The 27,690-nt window shown below is 47.3% G+C and overlaps 1 protein-coding gene across 2 annotated transcripts; it reads left to right on the forward strand.

The window, feature by feature from the left end:
• Positions 1-24: 24 nt before the first annotated feature.
• Positions 25-27,581, forward strand: cyfip2 (cytoplasmic FMR1 interacting protein 2). 2 transcript variants are annotated; one of them, XM_086139278.1, is made up of 30 exons: positions 25-203; positions 4,634-4,783; positions 4,869-4,958; positions 8,700-8,777; positions 9,880-9,981; positions 11,602-11,783; positions 11,850-11,946; positions 13,077-13,205; positions 13,272-13,376; positions 13,465-13,553; positions 13,649-13,886; positions 13,975-14,127; positions 14,222-14,361; positions 14,432-14,579; positions 15,548-15,701; positions 15,789-15,945; positions 16,023-16,119; positions 16,206-16,282; positions 16,373-16,481; positions 16,569-16,688; positions 19,044-19,243; positions 19,320-19,407; positions 19,507-19,650; positions 19,732-19,822; positions 22,438-22,568; positions 23,565-23,637; positions 23,732-23,826; positions 23,906-24,144; positions 24,771-24,918; positions 26,127-27,581. In XM_086139278.1, the coding sequence occupies exons 2-30, from the start codon at positions 4,667-4,669 to the stop codon at positions 26,292-26,294; spliced, it is 3,759 nt and encodes a 1,252-aa protein (XP_085995404.1). In that variant the 5' UTR covers positions 25-203; positions 4,634-4,666; the 3' UTR covers positions 26,295-27,581. The 2 variants fall into 2 exon arrangements, with proteins under 2 accessions (XP_085995404.1, XP_085995405.1); XM_086139279.1 differs by lacking the exons at positions 23,565-23,637; positions 23,732-23,826; positions 23,906-24,144; positions 24,771-24,918; positions 26,127-27,581 and adding an exon at positions 22,738-22,880.
• Positions 27,582-27,690: the final 109 nt, after the last annotated feature.

Below are 27,690 nucleotides of genomic sequence, written 5' to 3' on the forward strand. Positions count from 1 at the left end.
TTTAAGAAAATGCACTTGCAGCCATTTTCTGCTCTTTGTGCGCGGCGGATTAACGCTGGGCGAAACTGGAGCATCCATCGGCACCGGGGGGGGGGCGGACCGGACCGGGACCAGCCCTCAGAACCGGAGCACAGCGACCGATCGCCCGCAGGACGCCCGTCCGGACGCCTCTTCGTCTCTTCGGACGGACATGAGATTTTCGGGTAGGTGGACGTGCGGCGGCGGCCGGAGCCTCCGCGGCTCCGCGGCTCCCGGACCGGGAAGCTACACCCGCCTCCCCCTCCCTCCTCCGGTCCGGTCCGGTCCGGTCCGGGAGGAGGTGAGGGGACAGCGCTGATGTCCGTGGCCGGATTTTGCGAGCCCGTTCTCGGATGGCTCCGGGAGGGGAGGGGGGGGGGATGCCCGCTAGCTTACGGCTCGGTGATGGGTGGGGCGGCGGGGGGGAGCGGAGCAAGTGCACCGCCGGGTGATGGAGGCTCGGCGCGGGGAGCCTCCCTGCGCCCCACAAACAACGAAAACATCGGAATAAACATCTCGATCTCACTCGAATCGGATGCTATTTCTTGCATTTTATGCCTTTTAATGTACCTCCCCTTCCCCTCCGGGCGCGTCGAGGTTAGGGGGTTTGCGTAGCCGGAGCCGGCCCCCGCTGCAGGCTCACTTCCGGGGCCCCGAAGCCGCGTCTGAAGCGCCACGACGCCGCGGGATTGAGGCGCATTCCCGGCCTCCCCTCCCGCACGGCCGCCCACCCCCCAACCCCCAACCACGCCTGGGGTGGGGGGTCGGTGTCGCATCCCCTCGCCGGGGGCGGTGATGTAACGGCGGACGACCACCATGTCGCGGAAGATATAGGTTATTTTGTTATTTAGCTGTTTTTTTTTTCCGACTCCGTGTCGAGACAAGTGAACGCACCGCGGACGCACAGGCGTGGATCTGCAGCTGCTCCTGTTTTTGCATCATATTGCGTTTTGTCCAAGTTTGGAGACACATAAAGAGTAATCTGCAGACATTTCCCTGTCATTTATTTACAGCCTCAGAGTCCTAGATGGGGATGAAGGATAAATATCACTGGTTATACGTTTATTGGCTCTACCTTGATGATGGCTGGTACATTTCCAGTGTTTTCTTCTACCCCGTGCTGATTCTAAATTGAATTTACGGCTGATTTTTCAATCATTTCGTGATATGGTTATGTATGTTGTGGGCTCTGCGTTGGTTAGAAGTAGCTCCCTGCTTGGATTCCTACAGGGGGGCCTTTCTGTAAGGAGTCTCCCATGTGGTTCCCCATGTCTGCGCGGGGTTCCTCAGGGTTCTCCGGAAAACACGCAGGAGCTTCATTGTTGACCCTGAATCGTCCAGACTTGTGACTGACGGAGCTTATGCTTGGATGTCTCCGCATGATCTGTGAATCTATGAATCTCCTGCAACCAGGAATCCCAAGATAAGTCCAGCAGAGAAAAGACAGATACGCCCAGATAAACCGATAACGTCCCATCAAAACCAGGCTGCTCGGCCTAAAGTCAATGGAGTCAGTTACGATTTGATGCGATCCCGAATCTATGTTGTAAGTGAGTACTAATGCTAATAACATCTGGAATGTAGGGCGGCAGTTGACATCAATGTTTGGTTTGTTTACCTCTCATCCTCCATGTTCCTCTTCCTGTCCAGCTGGGTCATGTGAGGCTGGCTTGTGTGTGTGTTTTTTTTTTCTCCACATTGCGCGTCCATGTGATGAGCATTGTTGCTCGTGTGAAAAGGGGAGCGTGGCACCACACGGATCGTGAGACGACAGCACTTTTCTGTGAATGAAATAACAATCGGCCCCCGTCTGCGCTCCGCCAGCGTCCCTCACATGACAACACGGCTGCAGGCTGCAGGGATGCTGCTGGAACATTTAAGAAATGTGCAAACATACAATGTACTGTCCATGACAGCATGTGTGTGTGTGTGTGTGTGTGTGTGTGTGTGTGTGTGTGTGTGTGTGTGTGTGTGTGTGTGTGTGTGGGGTTGGGTGTATTTTGAATATGAATCGTGAGCCGGCCCCGGGGCAGGGGATCCCATTGAGTGACGTGACCCTGAAAATGACACACTTTCTCCCGGCCAGCGGACGCCGACAAATACACACTAGCCTGATTTGGTTCGGCCATTTTTCCACTGCCCCACGCTTGTCCTCCTTTCTGTCTTATCCATCAACATGTGAAGCACTCCTTCGTGGATTATTATTTGAGCTGTGCATGACTTAAACACACACACACACACATTGTGTCTGCAGAACCAGAACTATGTGTTATGGCGGCTCAAATTGCAAATGAATCTGTTTGGCCGATGTTGGCGTGGCGCAGGTGGTTTCAAGCGGTCGCGTGGGGTCGGACGCTCTCGGAATCCGTTCCCGAGCTCCTCCGAGCCTGTCCAAGTGTCGTTGAGCGACACGTCGAACCCTTAACCGCTGCTCAGGGTCCATCCGTGATGGTTACATGCAACTATTAATGTATATTTTAAACATCTCATTCCTGACCTTCCGATACCTTCGCCGACTGTTTCCCCGGAATCACAACACAAGCGCTCGACGAAGAGCAGATTTATGTCAAACGATATAGCCGATTATTTGTTGTTTATTTTACTGTCCTCACCGCCCGTTGCCTGATTCCAAGTACTGATGCACTGTCACTTTGCTGCTTTGTGTGTGTGTGTGTGTGTGTGTTTGCAAAGGGCCTAAAGCGAGGAGAGATTGAAGGGGCCTTTTATTGTGAAAAGATACACAGCCAAAGACAGACGCACCAACTGATGAGGAGAGCGGTGGGAAAGTTTATTCAGCCAACCCAGGCTTCAGACGGGGCCTGTGTTCCCAGGCGCAGATGGCAGTTCAGTAGCACCGGGTGTGTGTGTTCGCCTGACAAAACCTCGGTTTGATCGGCGTGTTTCATTTTCTAAACGCGGCGCGGTTTGAAGAACATTAACTTAAAACTTCATAGAGTCCATGTGGGAATCCATTTATCATAACACAACTGGAAGGTTGGGTTCATTATCATGTTTCACATTTATGCGCACTTAGTTATCTTAGTAAAAGTAAAGTTACCCAATAGCACTCTTGCTACACAATGAGGAAGACAACGTGCACAATGAGTTTTGAGGTCAAGATCTAGATCTCTGCGTGAGCCTATCCAGCTTCTGCAGTGGAAAGAAGTAACTAAGCTCAGATTTGACTTTTGTCTGGGGAATAATCTGCTCATGGGCAGCACCATGGCGGTTTGAGTCGCTCCCGCCTCGCAGTGAGAATTAAAATCAGAAAAAAACTTTTTTTGGGGGGGCACATGGGGTAGCAGCATCAAGTTGGGATTATAAAAAAAATTCAAAATAAATAAATAAATAAATAAAATAAAATAAATAATAATAATAAAAATAATAGTAATTAAAAAAAATGAAAAATAAATAAAAATATATTACTGGACAGAATTGTGAAATTGTAAGTAATATATTGTAAATGTCCCTGGTTGGATTCGCACCGTGGTCCTTTCTGTATGGAGGCTCCATGTTCTCCCCGTGTCTCTGGGGTTCCTCAGGGTTCTCCGGGTTCCTCCTACAGTCAATAAGAAGATAAACGTTTTAGCCATGATGATGTAAAAGAAACTGCTTGCGGTGTAACATCCTTGGGACAACAAAAAGATAATGTGGATTCAGGCTCGCTGTGAAATCTAAGACACTTAATGATATATAACTTCTCCAGAATGGTGATACATCTATTTTTACTTGCAGCATCTTCTGAAATGTGAGTTTTTTTCTCTAAGACTTTTTACCGTCCAGACGTGCATCATCGTCCGGGAAGAATCCCCCGGTGATCCGTTTAAGAAACGGTCGGCCGCAACTCATCTTTTTATTTGTTTTGGGATTTTCCCTCTCTCAGTAGACACGCTTCTGTCTCAGACCTGTTTGACGGCAGAAACAAATCTCGTCGTTGGCTCGACTGGAGCCGATGAGGTGCAGATCGCTCAGACCTTCTCTGCAGGACCCTCCTGTTCTTGGACGCCGCTTCGGTTTGTCTGCTTTTTTACAGCCGCCGAGATCCTGATCCAGCATTTCTCATCAAAGTTCCATCGAAAGTACGATTCGTATTCTTCGATGCAAAGCGGTTCATACTCACCGCCGGGATTTTTGTCTAATTTCCAGTCCGTTACGTAAATAGATTCTAGTGTGTCTCAGTGGCCCTGTGCCTCCAGCAAATACAAGTAAAGAAAGGTAGCGAAGGAAGCGGCTAAAAAGTGCTATTTCTGCCGTGGATGCACAAACAAAGGAGAGGAAATCTTCAAACCTTTGAATGGACTCACAGGAAAAGTGAGCGTGGAGGACGATCTCTGTCAGAGACTGTGGGCTTTTCAGAATGAGGTTAAGCGGAAACGGTGAGAGGCCTCTTACCGTCCTGCGGGTTCTACCGTGGTATTGAAAGCGAAGAGGACGGAAGTTTTGTCCATATGATGTGTGGGTGACGGTGGGGATGGTTGTCATGACGATTGCATGTTTATATGACATCTGGATGTGGCGGACGTTTGGCGAGCGGTTTTACCGTTTACCTCACAGCAGGGAAGCGACAACACCCCCGGTTATAGATTTCTGAAAAATCGTCCTCCTTTCCCACCAGACCGGGGTGTGGCGTGAGTGAGGCTTTGTTACCATGACAACCCACGTGACCCTGGAAGATGCCCTGTCCAATGTGGACCTGCTGGAGGAGCTGCCCCTCCCGGACCAGCAGCCATGCATCGAGCCCCCTCCTTCATCCATTATGTACCAGGTACGCACTCGCGCGCCTTGACGCCGCCGTCCCCTGCTTCCTCCGCCCGTTCGGCTTTTCATTTTTCCCCCTCCTCCTCCCGCAGGCCAACTTCGACACCAACTTTGAAGACAGGAATGCCTTCGTGACCGGCATCGCCCGCTACATAGAGCAGGCGACGGTCCACTCCAGCATGGTGAGAACTTCTGAGCTCATCTGTCGTCTGTCCGCCGTCAGCCAGCACAGCTGCGACTGGGACTTCCTCTTATTTTTTTTTTGCCTGTTGTCGTTCTTCGTCCTTCCTGTCTTTTAGACGGGACTCGCGTTTGTTTTGAAAAAAGAAAAAAAAAAAAAAATCACACACACACACACACACGTGCGCGGATGAGGCACGTCACACACTCGTGAATCGGGCATTCAGTGGGTCGCTAATCAAATGGAGAACGTGATTCGACTTGCAAATGGAGGAAGTGGCGCTTTATTTAACCTTATTGAACGGAGGAAGTGCCAGCGAGGTTAATTCCAGTCTATTTAAGGAGCGAGTGTTGGGGAACTCTGCCCGGCCCGCCGAAACCTCCCACCTCTACAGCAGGAGGTGTTACTCAGCTGAGATTTTAGGGTGTCATTTGTCAGCATGGGCTGAAAAACGGATCGTGGATCGGCCAAGAAAACGAGGAGAATTACACGGATTTATAAGAGTAATTCCAATCTTATTTCTCTTTTTTTTTTTTTTTTCTATGAGCAACCTTATATCCACTCGTCTACAATCTTGAGAACTCTCAAGATTGTAGGTGACTACTTTCCGTACCTGAATATAGGCCACACAGGCTGAAAATGAACAAATAAATATCCAGTGGATTGCGCGGATTTTTTTTTTTTTTGCAATTTATCATTCTTTAGCGTTTTTTTTTTTCATTTTTTATGTGAAAATTAAAAAAAAAAAAAAATTGTAAAATTAAACAATTTTCAATCATTTTATACAGTACATAAAATACGAGATCTTCTTTGCTAGATAGACAGGCAACATTGCAAACTCATTGTTCCCACGCCAGATCTCATACGGAATATCATTGGCTAAGTAGGTCCGTACTTGCCGTGCTATTGGCTGATCGAGAGTGTCGTTCGGTTCCCCGTGTTGATTGGTTGGTGGAGAGAAGCGACCGACCAGCGTTCGACATCCTGGTGCGCTTCACGTGAATACTGTCCACTTTGTGCTTTGCAACAGTTAGCGGGAGGTTGGTAAAGGGTTGAGTGAGGTTCGTTGAGGGTTAATATATCTGTAAATACCATCAAAATTATCACGCCTCTACTCAGCGGGAATTCACTTTTAGCACGGATTGAGGAACTTTGTTTCGGAAAAGCTGAAAAATGATTGTTCACTGTATGTCTACATTGTTTGTAGGCTGCGCTTGTCTAGAGGCCGCAGGTGTCCCTGTTGTAACATCAGATATTTACACGTCTAACTGAATTAAACTGACTGAAACTAACTGAATTAACTTTTAATTAAGTGCATACCGGTAACATCCACAAATAAGTACTGGAAATGCTTTTGTTTCAAACAGTGGCTGTAACACGGCTGCTGGAAAAGATGAAGATAAATCATCTTAAACACGCCTTATATGTCATCTAAATACAAGGAAAAGTCCATCCATCCATTCATTTTCTATCCCCCGCTTTGTCCTGTTCCAGCTGATGGCTATCTTGGTTTTCCTCCTGCGCGCTAAAACCATTAACGTCGTCTTCTTGGGTGTCGCAACTGAACGATCTCAGAATTTCATGGCCATTTCATTGGTCTGCTGTGACGAGGCTCAGTATTTTGGCGGCGTGAGGCTGGGTAGCCAAAAAAATTCACAAAATTAGCTGCATTGTTGTTAAAGCTGCAGTGTTCGAAGCGTGTGAAAATGTAGCGGATTATAGTCCGGAAATGATGGTACTTTAGCTTCTCTTTTCCTTTTGGGATGCTTTTGGATGCACGAGACACCACAGCCAATCACCTACCTCCGTTCAAACCACAGCCAATCCCCTGCCACCATTCAAACCACAGCCAATCACCTGCAGCCATTCAACCCACAGCCAATCAGTGGCCGTCATTCAACCCACAGCCAATCACCCGCCTCCATTCAACCCACAGCCAATCACCTGCCTCCATTCAACCCACAGCCAATCACCTGCTGCCATTCAACCCGCAGCCAATCACCCGTCTCCATTCAGCCCGCAGCCAATCGCCCGCCTCCATTCAGCCCACAGCCAATCGCCCACCTCCATTCAACCCACAGCCAATCACCTGCCGCCATTCAACCTGAAGCCAATCACCTGCCGCCATTCAACCCACAGCCAATCACTTGCCGCCATTCAACCCACAGCCAATCACCTGCCGCCATTCAACCTGAGGCCAATCACCTGCCGCCATTCAACCCACAGCCAATCACTTGCCGCCATTCAACCCACAGCCAATCACCTGCCTCCATTCAACCCACAGCCAATCACCCGCCTCCATTCAACCCGCAGCGAATCGCCCGCTGCCATTCAACCCACAGCCAATCACCTGCCGCCATTCAGCCCACTGCTCTCCTCTTCATCTTCTTCTCTCACACCGTCCACCTTCCTGTCCTCTTCCCCTCCATCTGGTCTTCCTCCAGACCTCCCGCTTGGCGTCTCCAACCTTCTCATCCTTCTACCTAGATCTTCTCCATCCCTCCTGTGTTCACGTCCAAACCATCTCAGCGTGACTTTATCTCCAGAACATCTACCCTGAGCCGTCCCTCTAACGGACTCCATCCTCCTCACTCCCACGGAGAACCTTCACATCTTCACCTCTGCTCCTCTTCCTCCTGTCTTTTCCGTCATTTCACATCTTTAAAAGAAAGCCCGATGTATTTCCACGCTGGGTTAAAACCCAGTCCCTTTGTTCAGCTGACACCCGCCGCTGCCAGCGGCTCTTTTTCTTCTCTAAAATCAGCATTCGTCTCAGGAGGTCCCACATCGGCCCGGCGCTGATGCAGTTGCGGATGCAGGTCTTTGTACTGGAGACGTGGAAAACTCCAGCTCCGTCTCACTGCTTCATTCTTTTATTCGGCCTGCATCAAATATCTTCTCCAAGCACTGGATAGGACACATGGAACTACTTCTGGAACACCTGCCGTATTTTTCGGACCATAAGGCGCGCCTCATTATAAGGCGCATGATAAAAGATACGGTATATAAAGCCAAACGAAACTCTCACTTTAGTCAAAGTTTATTCATCTCATTCATCTCGCTTTGTTCCCATGGAAACTGTGTTCGGTCAAATTCCTACTTTTGCTGTCCGCAGTGCACTGGGATACGTGCTGGTAGAAGAGTGTAAACATTATTATAAATATGATTATAGATATGAATTTGAACATCGCAATAGAGCAGTGAGTAGAATACAGCGCAATAAGACGCTCCGATGCAGCTCGGTGTGCAACTCAGAAAGCGCAGGGTAAATGTAAGGATTTTAAGTGGGCCTTATCGTGTGAAAAATACGGTAAATCATACAAATTTGAGAACTTGCTCTTTCAATGGAGGTGTTTTCCAAGTACTTTTGTACTTCCTGGGACTTCTCTGCGCATGTTTCCATCAACAACGCCCTCAGATATTTGTTTTTAGCAAGCTCTGAGGTGCCGCCAACTGTCCCTGCGGTTTAAAACTTATAAATATATGTCTTTACGTTAGTGTTTGTCATTTATTTCAACTGTTTCTATGACTTGTTGTCATTTATTTCAACTGTTTCTATGACTTGTGATGGTAAAGTTGTGGTTTGTTTTAGGAACAGATGGCAGGTGAGGTGCAACTCCAAGCTAACTAAATGAAAGTATAAATGTATTTAAACGCTCCTCGTGTCATTTGCATCCTATAGATTTAACATGAATGTTATCTGCGTTTCCGCGACCAACTCTCCTATCGGTTCCTCCTGCAGAACGAGATGCTGGAAGAAGGACACGAGTACGCCGTGATGCTTTACACCTGGAGGAGCTGCTCCAGGGCCATCCCCCAGGTAACGTCCTCGTCCCATCTCCGTGACTTGCACACACTCTCATCCGGAATAACACAAATAATGATAGCTGGGATTCAGCCTTGGAGTGAAATATCTGTTTCTGTTATCTATTTAAAAAAGAAATTACCCTTTTTGTTGTCGTTTCATTCTCATTCTGTTATCTGTTCCTATCCTTGCTGTTGCCTTCATCTTTTTTAATTGTTTCCTATATTTATATTTATATAAGAGCTGCTGCGACAGGCTGCCATCTTCCAGTGCCATCTTTAAAAAAAAAAAAAATTTAAAAAAAAAAAATATATATATATATTTACATAATTATTATAATAATAATAATTATTATAATTGTTTCCTATATTTATATTTATATAAGAGCTGCTGCGACAGGCTGCCATCTTCCAGTGCAATCTTTAAAAAAAATAAAATAAAAATAAATATTGAATATATATATCAGCATTCGCATATCAGCAAATATATAACAATTATTATAATAAATATAATAATGATAATAATAATAAATATTAATTATGATAATAATAATGAATATTGAATATAATATAATTAACATTCATATTTATTGATATTGTTGCTGCTGTGACAAATGAATTTCCCCAATGGAGATCAATAAAGTATTATCTTATCTTTTGCATGAGGTTTGTGTTTGCGTGTTGCTCCACAGCTGTGTCATGTCCACCTTGAATCCATCCGTCACCTCTGTTTGATACTTTGGCACTTGGGTAAATATACGTTACAGGCCATAATTCCACTCAGGGTCGGCCTTGTCAACAACCAAATTGTGCACGTGACGCGGACGGCGGTCGACACCCATCAGTTTTGTTTTCATCTCAAAATGTGGGTCGGTGGCGATGGTTCGTACGCCGCTTTTCCCCTCCAGCTTCCCGTCCGCCGGGTGGGCGAACAGAGGAAATCCTAGCGATGGGATGAGCATTTGTAGATATTGGGATTTGGTGCGTGTGTTCTTGCGGCGTTGTCCTGTTATGACTGCAGATGGGAGTCCGGTTTTATTTCCCCGCAAGAATCCTGCATTGGGGCTGCGACCGGGAAAACGCCACCTGGCTGACGGCGCCCTCTTGTGTTGTCGCAGGTCAAGTGCAACGAGCAGCCCAACAGGGTGGAGATCTATGAGAAAACGGTGGAGGTGTTGGAACCTGAGGTGACAAAGCTCATGAAGTTCATGTACTTCCAGGTAAGATGGCTGTGTGCGAGCGATGTAGGAGTATCGGATTTTCACGACCATAAGGCGCAGCGCACTAAAAGGTGCTGTCTCAGATATGTGTGCCATTATTGTATTTAATCCACATATAAGGCGCACCTGATTATAAGGCGCGGGTTTTATATACAATCCACGCCCCCAATTCCCCCTTTAACGTTCTCATGATGTCCTTTACAACAGTGTTTCCCGACCACTGTGCCGCGGCACATTAGTGTGCCGTGAGAGATCATCAGGTGTGCCGAAAATTATTTATCCAACGCAAATAACGTGTCTTCCTATGTCTATGTGGGCAGCGTGTCCATTCCATGGCAACGTGTAGTGAATGAACCTGTGCATCTGTGTATCAGAGTGATTAGTGACGCTTTGCGTGAGACAGTTTTAAAATAAAATGTACTTGTATTTGCGTAAACAAACAGGCAGCGTTGTTGAAAACTACCAAGACGAGTGGGAAAGCAGTGAAAGCTGCTATAAAGTTGCTGAACTCGTCTCTAAATCCAAACAGCCCCACACACCGGAGCAAAACATTAATACTACCTGCCGGCAAAATCATTGTAGAAGAAATGCTCGGCTCTGGCGTTGATAAAGAAATAGCCAGTTCTCTCAAATAATACCATTTTCAGACATATTGATGACATTTCTTCGGACATTGCAAAAACGTGTTCTGGAAAAGTTGCACATCAGTGGGAAATTTGCATTGCAACTTGACGAATCTACAGATATTAGATATATTAAATTTCACACTAAGTAAATTGAGACTAGTTTCATTCTAATTCGTTAAAAACTGTTTTTGACATTTTTATTTACTGGTGTGCCGTGTGATTTTTCTAATGTAAAATATGTGCCGTGGCTCAAAAAAGGTTGGGAAACACTGCTTTACAACAACAACAACACACACACACAAGCATTCAAGTTTGCATATTTAAAAACAGAGCGGGAGCTAAACTGAGTTTGGTAATCCCTTTTTTTTTACCGGTAATCGTCATCAATCGAACCCATGGAAGTCCTCATCCTCTGTTTCTGATTTGAACAGCTGCACTAAATCTCCATCCAACATGCCAGGTTCACTTTCTTCACCTCGGAAATGATGCCGGCTTTTGCGAAAGCTGGAACAACAGTGCCGGCAGACACGTTAGCACTAGCATTAGCAAATTGTAGCGTAACTCGCCCGGCGCTGCCTTCCACTCTTAGTGAAACCGTGGTCTTCAAGAAGACTTTTGGTACCCCGTTGTGCGTCTCGCTACCGTGCTGGTCCACTTCTTCTCCACAGTGACTCACCGGGATGTCCAAAGTGAGCGGCACCTCGTCCATGTTGGTGACGTGGCTGGATGTGTTTGTCGGCCATGTTTTCAGGATTGTCAAAACAACGATGTTCTGCATAACGCACATGTTCTTCTATAAACAATCAACGCCAACACTTCCCCCTGTAACGTTCTCATGGTGTTCTCTACTACGTCCGCCTTACAACAACACACACAGGGTGCACTGCACACCTTGAAGAAAATCGAAGACCTATACGTGCGCCTTATAGTCGTGAAAATACGATATGTAAAATCACATCCGCGCTCATCCTTTTCCTTTTTCCTGTCTTTGTAGCGAAAAGCTATCGAGCGTTTCTGCAGTGAAGTGAAGCGTTTGTGCCACGCCGAGAGGAGGAAAGACTTCGTGTCCGAGGCCTACCTGCTGACTCTGGGCAAATTCATCAACATGTTTGCCGTCCTGGACGAACTGAAAAACATGAAATGTAGCGTCAAGAATGACCATTCTGCGTACAAAAGGTAAAGTCACGACGGCGATTTCCGGTTTTGTTCCATCCTCTCTAACTCCTCGTCCTTTGGCTTCAGGGCGGCCCAGTTCCTGAGGAAGATGGCCGACCCCCAGTCCATCCAGGAGTCCCAGAACCTCTCCATGTTTCTCGCCAATCACAACAGGATCACCCAGGTTTGCGGCTTCAACCTTTTCCATTTGAATGTTTCTCCGTTTATTTGTGTGATTTGTGGAAACTTTGTGCTCGATTGCGTGACGGGCAAAAACAACCACTCCGAGAGCCATTTGGAGTTGTTTCCTCACAGTAAAGAAAACAGCGGGAACCCCTTTTTGAAATTTAAAATGAATTCACGCGGCATATTACGTTGTTTATTTTTTTTCCCTGTATGCAGTGTATAAACAAAATATGTCTTGCATTTTTGTTTTTAAATCAACGTACAACTGCATGGGACAAAACATTTTGAACTCTGAACAAAAGACATCGAGTTTGAAGGCTACTTTTAAGCAAAATACTCAATGTCTATTTGAGTCCTTCTTATATTTATGACAAAAAAAAAGCAAACTTAAATGATTCACCGGCAGTAAACCAGAAACTCCATCCTCTCTCTGCGTGCTGTCATCCTTTTACTTAAGAGCGACAAAAATATTTGAACACGATTTATTTAGATGTTGCAAGATTGCCGTCATCATTTAAAAATGAAAAAAATAAAATACACATTGATTAAATACTTGTTATTTTCACAAGCCACAGGGAGCCGCGGGTTGCCGACCCCTGGCTTAGACAATGTATTTGTATATATTTCGTCATTTTACCTTAATATTCTTTTCATGTTTGGTCCGATTATTTATTTCTGCAAAATGCTGCAATCCACCTAATATAGGCCTGTAAATGTAAATAAATCTGTCAACACTTTTTATGCAAAACGCTCTTATTTGGGAGAAATATAGTTTTATCTGAGCGTGAAATCTCAACCCATGCAGAGAGATTATATTTGAATTAGGATTTAAAGTTATACATTTGCACACGGTAGTGAACATAAATGACTCTAAATCTGTATCTGTACGTGAGCAGTAATCAAGCAGAACGATTGTTTATTTCAAAATCCCCGAATGAAATCAAACCAGATTGCCGCTATCGTAGAGGTTTAAAAAAATAATAAAAAAAAAAAAATCTCCAAACAAATGTGTGATTCATGCAGCTGTACTGACAGACAAGCCGCATATGTCCGTCGTTGCCGGCGGCAACAAACATCTGTAGCCTCAGCGTGTCGGAGAATGAGAGCGCGGTGTGGTTGCGTCCGCAGTGCCTGCACCAGCAGCTGGAGGTGATCCCCGGCTACGAGGAACTGTTGGCGGACATCGTCAACATCTGCGTGGATTATTACGAGAATAAGATGTATTTGACCCCGAGCGAAAAGCACATGCTGCTCAAGGTACGCACAGCCACGCCGCGGGACGACGCCGGGTTTCTCCGTGCTTAAAGCAATTATGTGTGGCAGGTGATGGGGTTCGGTCTGTATCTGATGGACGGCAATGTGAGTAATATCTACAAGCTGGACGCCAAAAAGAGGATCAACTTGAGCAAGATTGACAAGTTCTTCAAGGTGAGGCGTTTGTTTTGTTTTTCTAGCTTCGGTGCGAGCGAGGGAGCGAGCGAGCGGGGGTTCAGTGTTCCTCTCCCGTCTTTCGCAGCTTCAGGTGGTGCCTCTGTTCGGAGACATGCAGATCGAGTTGTCCCGTTACATCGAGACCAGCGCTCATTACGAAGAAAACAAGTCCAAGTAAGGCGCTCCGATCGGCCGCTAATGTTTAACCCCCATGAAAAAAGATCCGAGCGCGACCCAAAGTCCTCCGCGCTCTCCGCTCTGCTCCCTAGGTGGACGTGCACCCAGAGCAGCATCTCGCCGCAGTACAACCTGTGCGAGCAGATGGTGCAGATCAGGGAGGACCACATCCGCTTCATCTCGGAGCTGGCGCGCTACAGCAACAGCGAGGTGGTGACCGGCTCGGGCCTGGACAGCCAGAAGTCGGACGAGGAGTACCGGGAGCTCTTTGACCTGGCGCTGAGGGGTCTGCAGCTGCTGTCCAAGTGGAGCACGCACGTCATGGAAGTCGTGAGTGGACGTTCTTGGGCGCCCGGAAAAGCCCGACGAGGTCCGGTAGGTTGAGAGCTTCAGCTTCTCTCCCTCTGGTATCTCGCAGTACTCGTGGAAGCTGGTCCACCCCACGGATAAATTCTGTAACAAAGACTGTCCGGGCACGGCGGAGGAGTACGAGCGAGCCACGCGTTACAATTACACCAGCGAGGAGAAGTTCGCCCTGGTGGAGGTCATCGCCATGATCAAGGGTCTGCAGGTAAAGCGAAGACGGACGTCGCTCTTCGACCCCCCGACGTCCATGGGTCCTCCGGTCTTCATCCTCGCCGCGTGTCGTTGGCGGTCCCGTCTAGGTTCTGATGGGCCGGATGGAGTCGGTGTTCAACCAGGCCATCAGGAACACCATCTACGCCGCCCTGCAGGACTTCGCCCAGATGACCCTCCGGGAGCCTCTGCGGCAGGCCGTCCGCAAGAAGAAGAACGTCCTCATCAGGTGAGCGCGTCCGATTCCGAAACGCGCCGCCGCTCCGGCGCAGACGCTCACCCTGCGTCGTGTCCCGCAGCGTTCTTCAGGCCATTCGGAAGACGGTCTGCGACTGGGAGGGAGCCAGGGAGCCGCCCAACGACCCCTGCCTCAGGGGCGAGAAGGACCCCAAGGGGGGTTTTGACATCAAGGTGCCCCGCAGGGCCGTGGGACCCTCCAGCACACAGGTGACCCTAATTCCTCCTAATCCCTGACGGTCCTTGTGAGGATTCTCACATTTAGGAAACGCCGAATGCACCCTTTTATATCCTCCGTAAATTTAAAGCCCTCCCGGAGTTGTGGATTTTACTCCGAATCTGAGATTTAATCTCAACGCTACACATCGATTACAGTGTCGTCAGTATCGCAGCGAGGAAGTAAGGGATAGCCGTGCGGTCTGGACGATTAATAGTTCATCCTTGCTAAAAGTCACAACCGTGTCCACATCTTCATAGGGCGTCAAAAATATTTATTGTCAATTTTCAATGCGGAAAACTTTCTTTGCACGGCCAGCTCTTTCACCATAAGTCACACTATTCAGCAACAGCTTCTGTTCTGTATATTTCCTGTGCATCGTGTATTTGCAAGTGTATTTGCAGTCCCTATGTCCTCTATTGTAAGTCGCTTTGGATAAAAGCGTCTGCCAAATGCAATGTAATGTAATGTAATGGATAGATTCTGCACCGGCTAAAAATAACTAAATAAATACGTGTTCATATATAGGCCGCATTTGTCTTTAAGCTGCAGGTGTCCACTTTGTAACATGAGATATTGACACTGAAACATTTTTTTTTCAACTTTTTATTCAATCCATACCGGTAACATCCACATATACATACTGGAAATGCATTTTTCCAAACAGTGTCTGTAACACGACTGAAGAAAAGGATTGATAATAGGAACGTCCGTCCATCCGGTCTTTCGCTCGCGCACTAAAACAATTAGTCGAGGCTGAAATGTTTTTTTCTCGGGACTCACGGCTTTTTATTTTTTTTTTTACTCTCCGTGAATTTAAAACCCTCCAGAAGTCCGGATTTTACTCCGAATCGACCTCGACACGACAAATAGATCATAATGGTTTATAACAGCCGCGCAGTCTGGAAGAATAATGGTTCCTCCCTGCTTTTTGTCCCGTTCCACGTGCTCCCCCACGCAGCTCTACATGGTGCGCACCATGCTGGAATCCTTGATAGCAGATAAGAGCGGCTCCAAGAAGACTCTGCGCAGCAGCCTGGACGGGCCGATCGTGGTGGCGATCGAGGACTTCCACAAACAGTCCTTCTTCTTCACCCACCTGCTCAACTTCAGCGGTGTGTGATTTCCCTCCGGGCAGGAGGTCGACCGACGGCTCCGTGTCTTAGTTTCTCGGTTCGACGAACCCTCCGCTCTGCTTCCAGAGGCCCTGCAGCAGTGCTGCGACCTCTCGCAGCTGTGGTTTCGAGAGTTCTTCCTGGAGCTGACCATGGGCCGCAGGATCCAGTTCCCCATCGAGATGTCCATGCCCTGGATCCTCACCGACCACATCCTGGAGACGAAGGAGCCCTCCATGATGGAGTGAGGCGCCGCAGGTCAAAGAGGTCAACCTGAGTCATGATGAAAGAGGAATAACGGTGTGGTCGTCCCTCCTTCAGGTATGTGCTGTATCCTCTGGACCTGTACAACGACAGCGGCTACTACGCCCTGACCAAGTTCAAGAAGCAGTTCCTCTACGATGAAATCGAGGCCGAGGTAACGCCCCGCCGCCGTCGCCTCGAAACTCCAACCCTTCCGTCGGGCCTCGGTGACGTCGGCGTCCTTCTGCTCCCCGTTCGCAGGTGAACCTTTGCTTCGACCAGTTCGTCTACAAGCTGGCCGATCAAATCTTCGCCTACTACAAAGCGATGGCCGGAAGGTAGGAGGCGCGGCTTTCCGCTTGAATTCGCGTGAGTTCGGGCGGCGCATCTCCTCACGTTGACCCCCCCCCTGTGCTCCGGCTCCGCAGCGTCCTCCTAGATAAGCGCTTCAGAGCAGAGTGTAAAAACTACGGGGTGATAATCCCGTATCCTCCTTCCAACCGCTACGAAACGCTGCTCAAACAGAGACACGTCCAGGTGCGGGAAACGTCACATTTCTCTGGAACTCGTCCTCCAACCACACGGGAAGTCGCTTCACAATTCTCCCCCCCTCGTGTTCCGCAGCTGCTGGGCCGCTCCATCGACCTGAACCGCCTGATCACCCAGAGGATCTCGGCGGCCATGTACAGATCTCTGGACCACGCCATCAGCCGCTTCGAGAGCGAGGACCTCACCTCCATAGTTGTGAGTTCACGCTCAAAACGGTTGAAAAAAAAAAAAACGATATGACGTACGTCTGCTTCTACAAGAACCCAGCCGATAGCGTCCTCCGGAAGGGTCCTGGTCCACCGCTCTGTTTTTTTATCTGCAAAGTGTAAACACTCGGAAAGTGTCGGCGGGTCGCTCGCTCTCCAGAATCACCTCCGCTCTGAGATCGTTCACCTCGCACCGCGAGCGCGGCGTCGCATCTCGGCACAACCGTCTAACCTTCATCCATGTCATTTGCGATATGTTGTCCTATCCGGGTGGTTTCCGCGGTTTTAAATTAGATTTGAAGAGTCTCCGGCACACGGGAGGATTCATCCAGACCCGAAAAACAGCCAGGAGAGTCGTAAATAGCGAATGTAAACCCAGAGAGTTCAGAAAAAGTGACAGGATAATCTAACCCAGTGTTTCCCAACCTTTTTTGAGCCACGGCACATATTTTACATTAGAAAAATCACACGGCACACCAGCAAATAAAAATGTCAAAAACAGTTTTTAACGAATTAGAATGAAACTAGTTTCAATTTACTTAGTGTGAAATTTAATATATCTAATATCTGTAGATTCGTCAAGTTGCAATGCAAATTTCCCACTGATGTGCAACTTTTCCAGAACACTTTCTTGCAACGTCTGAAGAAATGTCATCAATATGTCTGAAAATGGTATTATTTGAGAGAACTGGCTATTTCTTTATCAACGCCAGAGCCGAGCATTTCTTCTCCAATCATTTTGCGGGCAGGTAGTATTAATGTTTTGCTCCGGTGTGTGGGGCTGTTTGGATTTAGAGACGAGTTCAGCAACTTTATAGCAGCTTTCACTGCTTTCTCACTCGTCTTGGTAGTTTTCAGCAACGCTGCCTGTTTGTTTACGCAAATACAAGTACATTTTATTTTAAAAATGTCTCACGCAAAGCGTCACTAATCACTCTGATACACAGATGCACAGGTTCATTCACCACACGTTGCCATGGAACGGACACGCTGCCCACATAGACATAGGAAGACACGTTATTTGCGTTGGATAAATAATTTTCGGACCAATCGGGTGAAAGTGGGCATTTTTCCAGGGCACACCTGATGATCTCTCACGGCACAGTGGTCGGGAAACACTGATCTACTTCTGATTCATGCAAAAATAATCCGGCATCAGATCTTGATAAGGGCGGCGGCCGTTCAAAGCTAAAGCGACCGATGACTCCAGTTATTAAGTTTCTTCCAATTTAAAGGTCCGAACCAAAGTCGCGCTCGTGTCTCGTGCCGACTCACCGTCGTGTCCACATCTTCACGTGGCGTCAACGATATTTATTGTCGATTTTCAACGCAGGAAACTTTTAACAGGGCACGCAGCTAGCTCTTTCACCATAAATCACAGTGGTTCCAGGCAGATTTATCATGCATTTGCCTTTATTTCAGATAAAGGAAAACAGGAACCTCAGAGTAACACACCATAATTTCTGGACTATTCAGCACACCGGCTAAGAATGAGTAAATAGATATATGTGTACATGTATAGGCCACACTTGTCTAAAAGCTGTAGGTGTCCACGTTGTAACATAACGGTAACATTCACATATAAATACTGGAAATGCTTTTTTCCAAACAGTAGCTGTAACACTGCTGATGAAAAAGATGAATAATAAAAAACACAAGGGAAAGTCCATCATTTTCTCCATCTCGGTCTTCCTCCTGCGCACTGAAACCGTTAAAGTCGTCTTCCTCGCCGTCGGGATTGGACGGACTCAGAATTTCCCCGTCACTTCATGGGTGCGATGCGTCGAGGCCAAATGTTTTGGCGGCGTGAAGCTCGTCAGCCCGAAAGAAATCCATAAATAAGTTATTTGAGCGGCAGTGTTCAAATCGTGGGGAAAAAGTAGCGGCTTATATTCCGGACATTATGGTCCATTTAAACAGAACCCACTACGCTTTCTTTCTCTGAATTAAAGACAGCTTCAGAAAAGCATGAATAAAAAGTGGCTCTTTTAGGTTGCAAACAGAGCTTTTTCTCTAAATGAAAGTGGTCCCGGCATCAAAAAAAAAAACAAAAAACTGAAGGCCAACAATTCAAGTAAAAAACATGAATAAAAAAAAAAAAAAAAAAAAAAAATGCGGTCTTCGATAAAAGCAAACAGAGCTTTGAAAAACACCCTTTCTCTTGTAATTAATAATTCTTTTTTTAACGTTGCCCCAAAATCCACGGTACCTTCTGGTGAGCATTGGTTTTCACGAGGCTGGTCTGTGAATGCACGCACCAGCTGTTTGGTGTTGTTTTCCAGGAGAAACGGTCTTTCACCGTGTGTGTGTGTGTGTGTGTGTGTGTGTGTGTGTGTGTGGACAGGAGCTGGAGTGGCTCCTGGAGATCAACAGACTCACCCACCGGCTGCTCTCCAAGCACATGACCCTGGACAGCTTCGACGCCATGTTCCGCGAAGCCAATCACAACGTGTCGGCTCCGTACGGCAGGATCACCCTCCACGTCTTCTGGGAGCTCAACTTTGACTTTCTCCCCAACTACTGCTACAACGGATCCACAAACCGGTCAGCGATGTTGTGTTTCCCCCCCCCAGCCGGTTTGTTTTCAGCGGGTGCGTAAACGTTTATTTATTCCTTCCAGCTTTGTGCGCACAGCCATTCCCTTCACCCAGGAGCCTCAGAGAGACAAACCAGCCAACGTGCAGCCTTATTACCTGTATGGGTCCAAGGTATCCGCCCCGATCGCGCGTCACCGACGTTCCCCAGCTCCCCGTTTTCGTAAAAGCCGCCCTGCTGAAACACCCCCTCTGTTCCCTTTCTCCTTCCAGCCTCTCAACATCGCCTACTCTCACATATACAGCTCCTATAGGAACTTCGTCGGTCCGCCTCATTTCAAGACCATCTGCCGCCTCCTCGGCTACCAGGGCATCGCCGTGGTGATGGAGGAGCTGCTTAAGATTGTCAAGAGCCTGGTATTTACCGCCGTTTCCCCGTTTTGGCGTTCCGAAGAGCGCGATCCCTCTCCCAACCCGTCTCCTTTATCGCCATTCCAGTTGCAGGGCACCATACTGCAGTACGTGAAAACACTGATAGAAGTCATGCCCAAAATCTGCCGCCTGCCTCGCCACGAGTACGGCTCCCCAGGTGAGCTCCGGAGCCTGCAGGGTTCTGGTTTTTTAGTTTTGCACGCCTGCTTTCATGCGTTAAAAAGCAAACGAACCTGAATTTGTCGAGACGGTTATCACCTTTATTGAAACCGGAGTATCGCTTCCCGCAAAACAAAACATCTGGTTTATCTGGTGTTTGTGTTCGTGCAAGTACGGTGGAGCCTCCCTTTTCGCGGGAAGTTACGTCCCGAGACGCTCCGCGAAGTAGAGACGTGATCATTTCGATGCTATTTACTGATATATTAACTGCTGATTTTTTTTTCTGCTTGAAAATGGTTTTATAAACTGCCACGGCCCCGTCCGTCAAGTTAAGATAAGATAAACTTTATGGAGCCCCGTAGGGGAAATTCCTTTGTCACAGCAGGATAACGGTTATAATGTCAAAAAATGAAAAGGTAAAATAAATATGAATGTAAATAGAAATAGAGGCAGAAGACGAAAGATAGGAAAAACATCTACGAATAAACAGACTGCAGCAACAAGGGATATCAGGGATAATAATGGACCACATAAAGGAACAGTAAGGGTGAAAAATACACAACCAGAACTAAATGACTGTATAAATAGAGTGACGAGAATAAAATAAACAAAATAGAAAAGGATGTGTGCAGGCTGGAACCATCAAGGCTAAGAAAGACAGCAGGGTTCGGGCGTGACGTCGATGAAGCAGTCGAAGCCTCCGACGTCGTGTCGGAGAATCCGTCTCCTCCAAGAATGTGTGCCGGCAAAGCAAATCTCGTATTTTGTTTATTTTATAAAATGAATTTTAGTTTGATTTAGTTTTTTTTCTTCTTAGGCTAGAATATGGCTGTTTGATCACGAAAAATAAAAAATAAAAAAAATACTGCGAAAAAACGCTGAAGACCGATAAATCTTGAGAAGCGAATTACAAAAAAAAAAAAAAATCAGCAAAGTAGCGAAGATCCGCTGTATCTCACTTTCTGCAGATCTGCCGCATTTGGTCGGTTTGAGCGGCGTGCATCGACCCGGGTCTGTTCAGGCTGCACGGGGAACGGAAGCGCGATATCCAGGGCGTAGCGATTAGCCTGCTGCAAGCCACCGAGGCTTATTTCCTCCTACTAGAGATTGAACAAAAAGTTGAGTTTATATTGAGGGTGACTTGGTCAAGTCTTGTACCAATTCTTATGTTTGCCCTGAATCCAGGCTGTTATAAATTCATACGTATGCGAGAATAACTTTTTTGTACTATATGTAGAATACATTTTTGGATCTTTTTTTTGGTGTGCGGATTTAAAAAAAAAAAAAAAAAAAAATAGCGCGGTCCCGCTTCTATGTTGCCGACACGTTTCCGAGCTCCTAGAATCATATCACTTTCACATCTGCTTAGATGCAGCTGCAAACTGCCGCCGCGGCCGGTGAAAGACGCTGAACAGGAAATGTCAAGCTGGTTTTCCGGTGCGCCAGTGCAGCGCTGTGAGCTCGGTGGCACGCAGGGAGAGACTTGAACGCGGCGCCGTTGTTGTTTTTTTTCGCAATTCGATGCAAATGTGGCTACGAATGCACGTTGCTGAATTAGCATATCAATAACCGTGTTTGGAGTAGCTTCGCAAATGAGTGTGGGGTGTTTTAAGATCCTCTCTGATGTGGAAAAAAACATGTTGATGCCGATTTTTAAAGATTTCCGGACTATTGAGCACACCCATACTGGCTAAAAATAACTAAATAAATATGTAAATATATAGGCTAAAAAAATTTTTTTACTAATAGCTATTATTTTTTGAACTTTTAATTAAATACACGCTGGTGTCATCAACAAATATGTACCAGAAATGCATTTTTTCTGAACAGTGCCTGTAACGCGGCTGATGAAAAATTAACAATTTTATGATATTAATGATAAATAATACAAAGAAAAGTCCATCCATCCAGTTTCTATCCCCTGCTGCGTCCTCCTCCAGCTGATCCTATCTATCTGAGCGCACTAAATCCGTTAACGCCGTCTTCGTCGCTGTCGGAATCGAGCGGCTTTATAATTTCCCGGTCATTTCATCAGTCCGATGTTTTGGCTAAATGTTTTGGCGGCGTGAAGCTCGTCAGCCCCCCTAAAAAAATCCATAAATTAGCCGCGTTGTAAAGTAAAATATAGCGTCTTTTAGCCCGGAAATGAGGGGATATTCATTCCTAAACTAGCGGTAGCGCATACAGAAGCAGTTGTTTCCTGCTTCCACTCATTGCGTCTGGGTTGACCGACGCTTTCTGGCTGGAGCTGCGAGTGCAGCTTAGAGGCGGGTCAGATGGGACGTCCCCATGAGAAGGTTGTGGTAATCCACAGATTACTGATGTTCTGTACCCTGAGTTCTGTACCTGGCTTACTGCCCGTGATCTTACTGTCAGCAATTAATCATCCTTCTGTCCTCCGCTGCGAGGGCCTGACGCTCGGACCAAATGTGGGTCAGGGCCGCCGCGCAACCCCGCCGACTCCATCCCGGGTCATCCGAGTAATAACGGATTATCAATGATTTAATTAGCCGCTAGTAATCGGCTGGGCGCTCGCCGGTGTATCATAACGTCTGGACGGAGAAAAAAACAGCGAGAGTCACTGCTGTGTTCTTCCATTTTCCCCGTCCTCAGGTATCTTGGAGTTCTTCCACCATCAGCTCAAGGACATTATTGAGTACGCTGAGCTGAAGACAGATGTCTTTCAGAGCTTAAGGGAGGTCGGGAACGCCATCCTCTTCTGTCTGCTCATCGAGCAGGCCCTGGTAAGACATCGCATCTGCCCGTGGCCTCCTCCGACCCCACGTCCAGGAAACGTGGTCCCCGAGCTGACAGCGGGACTCAGCTCCCCCGTCCATTTCATTTTTGTTGGTTTTTATTGTCTGTCCTCTGAACAAAACTCTTATCTTTCATTACACGCTGGAACCCCCACAGGTGGTAAGGATTTAGGTCTTCTTGGTGGCTGTTAAAGTAGAACCGGAGATGGAATAGTCCATTTTTCTCTCTCTCTCTCTCTTTGCTTTGGGTTCCCGTCTCTCTTTCCCCTCACCTCCGCCTCGTCGGCGTGACACCCGGCGCTTTCGCCCACCGTCCGCTGCGAAAGCGCCATCCGGTGTTTTTTTTTTGTGCATGTCAGAATTTTAAAAGAAACGACAAAACGGCATCCTCCATCTCCCACGGTTGCCACGGTAGCACGTCGCCTTTGGCTCCTTCGATTCTGCATGCCTTTTGGAAACGCTGGTCCGCGTGTCGGACCTGAACCCTCACACTTTCAGCTGAAACGTGCACGTCTGGAATGTGGGTGGCGCCCTTTTTTTTTTAGATGTTTACCAGTGTGTGTGTGTGTGTGAATAACTCTCTTTTTTGTCGCTTTTATAATGTTGCATGGCTTTTCTTCTTCTCCTCTAACACCTCCCACCTGAAGCGTCGCTGCTCTGCGTTGCACCTGCAGAAACAGTGATGGTTGCAACCAGAATTGCAGCTCAGTAAGAAGCACACGAGTGCTCCTACAGGCTCCTGGAAGGAGTGTTTCCCCACGATGCTGTTGCTCTGAAGCAACAGGTTGGGATGAGACTTCCAGTGTGCACGTTGTGAATCGGCATTTCCCCAACCGCCTCGGTGGTTGAGACTGGACAGGGAGGTGTGAGTGGTTGATCGCGATCTCTGCGGGTTCGCGCTGAGACCCGAAGCGCCTCACGGATGTCCTTCAGGCCGACGACGCGGACCCGGTGGAAATGATCCCGTCTTCTGTTTTTGATCAGTCGCAGGAGGAAGTGTGCGACCTGCTTCACGCCGCCCCTTTCCAGAACATTCTGCCCAGAGTCTACATCAAAGGTATTTATGCGAGTCAGAAGGGGGAATAAAACGTTGAAACGTGACATTTGGAAGTTTCTCCTGAGGCTCGGCTGCTTTACACCCTGCGTTGTAGAGGGAGAGCGTCTGGAGGTGAGGATGAAAAGGCTGGAAGCCAAGTACGCCCCTCTCCACCTCGTACCCCTGATCGAGAGGCTCGGGACCCCGCAGGTGAACCCCTCGATCCTCCGTCCCGCTTCCTCCCCTCCATTTTCGATTTTGATTCGCTAACGCCGATGTGTCTTCCTAGCAAATCGCCATCGCGCGCGAGGGAGACCTGCTTACCAAAGAGCGTCTGTGCTGCGGCCTCTCCATGTTCGAGGTCATCCTGACGCGCATCCGCAGCTTCCTGCAGGACGGCGTGTGGCGCGGCCCCCCGCCCACCAACGGCGTGATGCACGTCGACGAGTGCATGGAGTTCCATCGCCTCTGGAGCGCCATGCAGTTCGTCTACTGCATCCCCGTGGGCACGCACGAGTTCACCGCAGAGTAAGTCCCGCCCGGCTGGTCGAAATAGGATTACCTGCATATTATGCAGAATCCACGGGAGGATTATCGACCGATCGGCTGATTCGAATCACAGATCGTGAAATTCATCGCTGGCAGTCGCCTAGCGGTTCGGCGACACCGCTCACGCGTTGAGTCTGGGTCTGTGACGCCCCCAAATGTTAACTGTGGCTTAAATATGGGCCTATTTATAAGTGTATTTTCAACTCCTGGTCATCAGCATTGGGCCCAAAGACCCACTATTGGTGCGTGTACGTGCACTGGAGGTCAAGGAGTCACCAGTGCACGATTATCACGGCTGATCCTCTGGAGAGAATCTGCAAAAGTTGTGTTTTAACTGGAAAGCAAAGGTTCCCTCCTCTCCTGAAATACAGCAAACTAACTTTACAAGCGGGGAATCAAGGGTGCAGTACCGCTGGAAACCACCGGGGGCAGTGTTGAGTGAAAACTGAAAATAAGAATGAGAATAAGAATAAGCTGTTGGATGAATTGTTTATAGTTTTTTGTTGTTTTTTTTTTTCATCTAATGAATCAAGGGGTTCATTTGTAGGACGATTATCTCTCGTGGTCATTATTAATGATCTCCTCGGCTCACCTGTGCGTCCCAGGCAGTGCTTCGGGGACGGGCTGAACTGGGCCGGCTGTGCCATCATCGTGCTGCTGGGACAGCAGCGCCGCTTCGACCTCTTTGACTTCTGCTACCACCTGCTCAAAGTCCAAAGGCAGGACGGCAAGGACGAGATCATTAAAAATGTGGTGAGTGAACCGTTCCCGTGGCGGTAGCGCGCACGGATGCGACGGCGCCGTCGACGCGCTTGCATCGTTTTGAATCAGTGAAAAGTGACGAAAAGTGAAATGGACACGAGTCCGTGTCTCCGCTGATTGAGGCTCAAGTACGCAAGATCCACTGGGGATGAGAACGGAGCTGTTCGTGCGGATCTTGTGTTCATTTTGTGCGTTTTTCGGTCCGTCCGCCGCGAGCCTCGTGGATGCGGACCCACGGGTGCAGTACCGTTGGAAACCACCGGGGGCAGTGTTGAGTCAAAGCTGAAAATAAGAATGAGAATAAGAATAAGAGCAACTTTATTTATCACGAAAGAAATTATTGTGCCAGAAAAAGGTTCAAGAACAGCAGACGTTTTTGAAGAGAGGCCGTTTAAGTCAGCACATTGTTGATGTTTGATCACTGAGCATAGGGTCAAGTCACTGTTGCGGGATATTACCATAATTTAAAACAGCTACTTTTTTCCCACGCTTTTAACGCTGCGGCTTAAGCAACGCTGCGGCTAATTTATGTATTTTTTGGGGGCTAACGAGCTTCACGCCACTGGAGTAGGACAAAGCAGGGATAGAAAATGATGGATGGATGGATGGATGGACTTTTCCTCGTCTTATTTATTATTCATCGTTTTCATTAGCTGTGTTACAGGCACTGTTTGAATAAAAGCATTTCCAGTACGTATCTCCAGATGTTACTGCTATGTATTTATGTTACAACGTGGACACCTGCAGCTTTTATACAAGTGCGGCCAATATATACACACATATATTCATTTGTTTATTTTAAGCCGGTGTCGCTGTATATTCAGGTGCGCTCAATTCTATGAATTATGATACATCTCTCTATTTTGTGACTGATTGGAAATAATGAAAGCAGCCTCTTGCGCGGTTGTAGTCTGAAGTTCTCGCCCGGTCGTCCTATTTCTTGACGTCTGGTGGCGCCCCCGAGAGGATGCACTGCTGAAAGCAAAGGACAAGTGGAAGAATGAGGGCGGCGACCTTTAAAACGCGCAAAACGTTCAGATCAAAAAAATCCCCCTGCCATGGAAACAAGTCTCAACAGAGGTTTTGCAGAGACCAGATGGAGATGATAGATGCAGTAGGTCAGACGGGGTTCCCAGATCAGATGTGTTTTTTTTTTTGTCGTCCCTGAAAAGCCGTTCCGTCCTCGTCTCTTTCCGCAGCCCCTGAAGAAGATGGCCGACCGCATCAGGAAGTACCAGATCCTCAACAACGAGATCTTCGCGATCCTCAACAAGTACATGAAGGCCGTGGAGACGGACAGTTCCACCGTGGAGCACGTCCGCTGCTTCCAGCCCCCTATACACCAATCCCTGGCTACCACTTGTTGAAAAAGACCTCCGACACACACACACACACACACACACACACACACACACATATTACCCATAGCTGTAATGCTAATTCCTTCTTTTTGCTGGTTTTGTACTGGTATACATCATCATCAATCATTCCTCCTCACCTCACTGTCAAGGATCTAAAGACAGATGTTCTTTGCTCTCCACCGTGGCTGTCTTTGGATCCTTGAAGCGGGAGGAGTGGACCAGACTTTTATTTTATGACTTTCTGTGTGGCTTTCAGTCAGATTCATGCATGCCTTTTTTTTTTTTCTTTCTTTTTCATTCATTTGAACGGTACACCCGTGGTTTTGATGATTGACGACAACAACAACAACAACAACAAAAAAAAAAAAAAGGCCCAAAAGAGCTTGTCCATCCAAAAAGAAGTTTCATCGGGAGAATAAACTACCGAAATCCTTAACGACGCAGCAAGAAATGATTCATCTTTGCGACCCGGTGCTCGAAGGTGTGATAAACTTGAAATTGGATTTGTTTCACGAGTACGCCCGTCCTCTGCAACGGCTTTCCGCTACGTGTCCGGACACGTCTTGGCCTCCCTCCCGTGAGCAGTGTACCGATCTGGCGTGCCTAAGACGGAGCTCGTGTCCGTTGTGATCGTTTGACCCCGTTGCGACCCCAACCTCCATCTCCCTGCTTGCTTTCAAGGAACCGAAGGTACGAGACTGTTGATTTGCTTTTCACTTTTCTTCCGGCTCGTCTTAATTTGGTACTAGTTCCGATGTAAATCTCACTGTTGAACTAAGTGAAGTGTTGAGTGTTGTAACTGTTCTTGTTTTCAATTCTTAATATTTTGATTTACACATTCTTGGTATACTCGCCTTCTCTACTCACTGGAAACCTCATGACTCGTTCGTTTGTTTGTTTTTACCCTCTGTTCTCTCTGTTGAATTTTTTTTTCATTTTATATATATATTCTGTACAATAACACGGTGATGTAATTTGAGATTTTGAAAAACAGACACATCTACTTGAGTGATAGGATGGGAAGAAAAAAACAAAAGGACAAAAAAAAAGAAAAACAAAATGGTAAAAAGGCCCGGAGGCCGGACGACGGTGCCGTTCTGGATCAACCTGTTTCGAGTGTGAGTGGATGATGATGGCGGTCTAGCAGGCCAGTGATATTCTCTTGCAAATTAAGAAAAAAGAAATGTTAATTCTAATGAAGGAGTTTCCTGAGTATAGTCAGTATTTTTTGCTTTTAGACTTAGCAGTGTTATTAAAATATGCAACAGCGGTCCCTTATTCTTTTTTTTTTTTTAATACGAACAAAGACAAATGAGTGATGAAGAAGCAGTAACCTCCGCAAAAACAGCCCTATAAGCTGTTTTGAATGAAGAAAGTTTCTTTTGTAATTTCAGTGTATTTT

Source organism: Fistularia commersonii, chromosome 31 (genome assembly GCF_037954325.1).
Source record: "Fistularia commersonii isolate RoL2024-O1a breed Wild chromosome 31, RoL_Fcom_v1.0, whole genome shotgun sequence".
Classification (NCBI taxonomy): domain Eukaryota; kingdom Metazoa; phylum Chordata; class Actinopteri; order Syngnathiformes; family Fistulariidae; genus Fistularia; species Fistularia commersonii.

Bases quoted from the DNA above. Each gene is read 5' to 3' on its own strand.
- cyfip2 (XM_086139278.1), top strand. From the start codon at position 4,667: ATGACAACCCACGTGACCCTGGAAGATGCCCTGTCCAATGTGGACCTG. The intron at 14,580-15,547 runs GTGACCCTAATT...TCCCCCACGCAG, and splicing joins TGGGACCCTCCAGCACACAG to CTCTACATGGTGCGCACCAT. The intron at 22,569-23,564 runs GTAAGACATCGC...GTTTTTGATCAG, and splicing joins TGCTCATCGAGCAGGCCCTG to TCGCAGGAGGAAGTGTGCGA.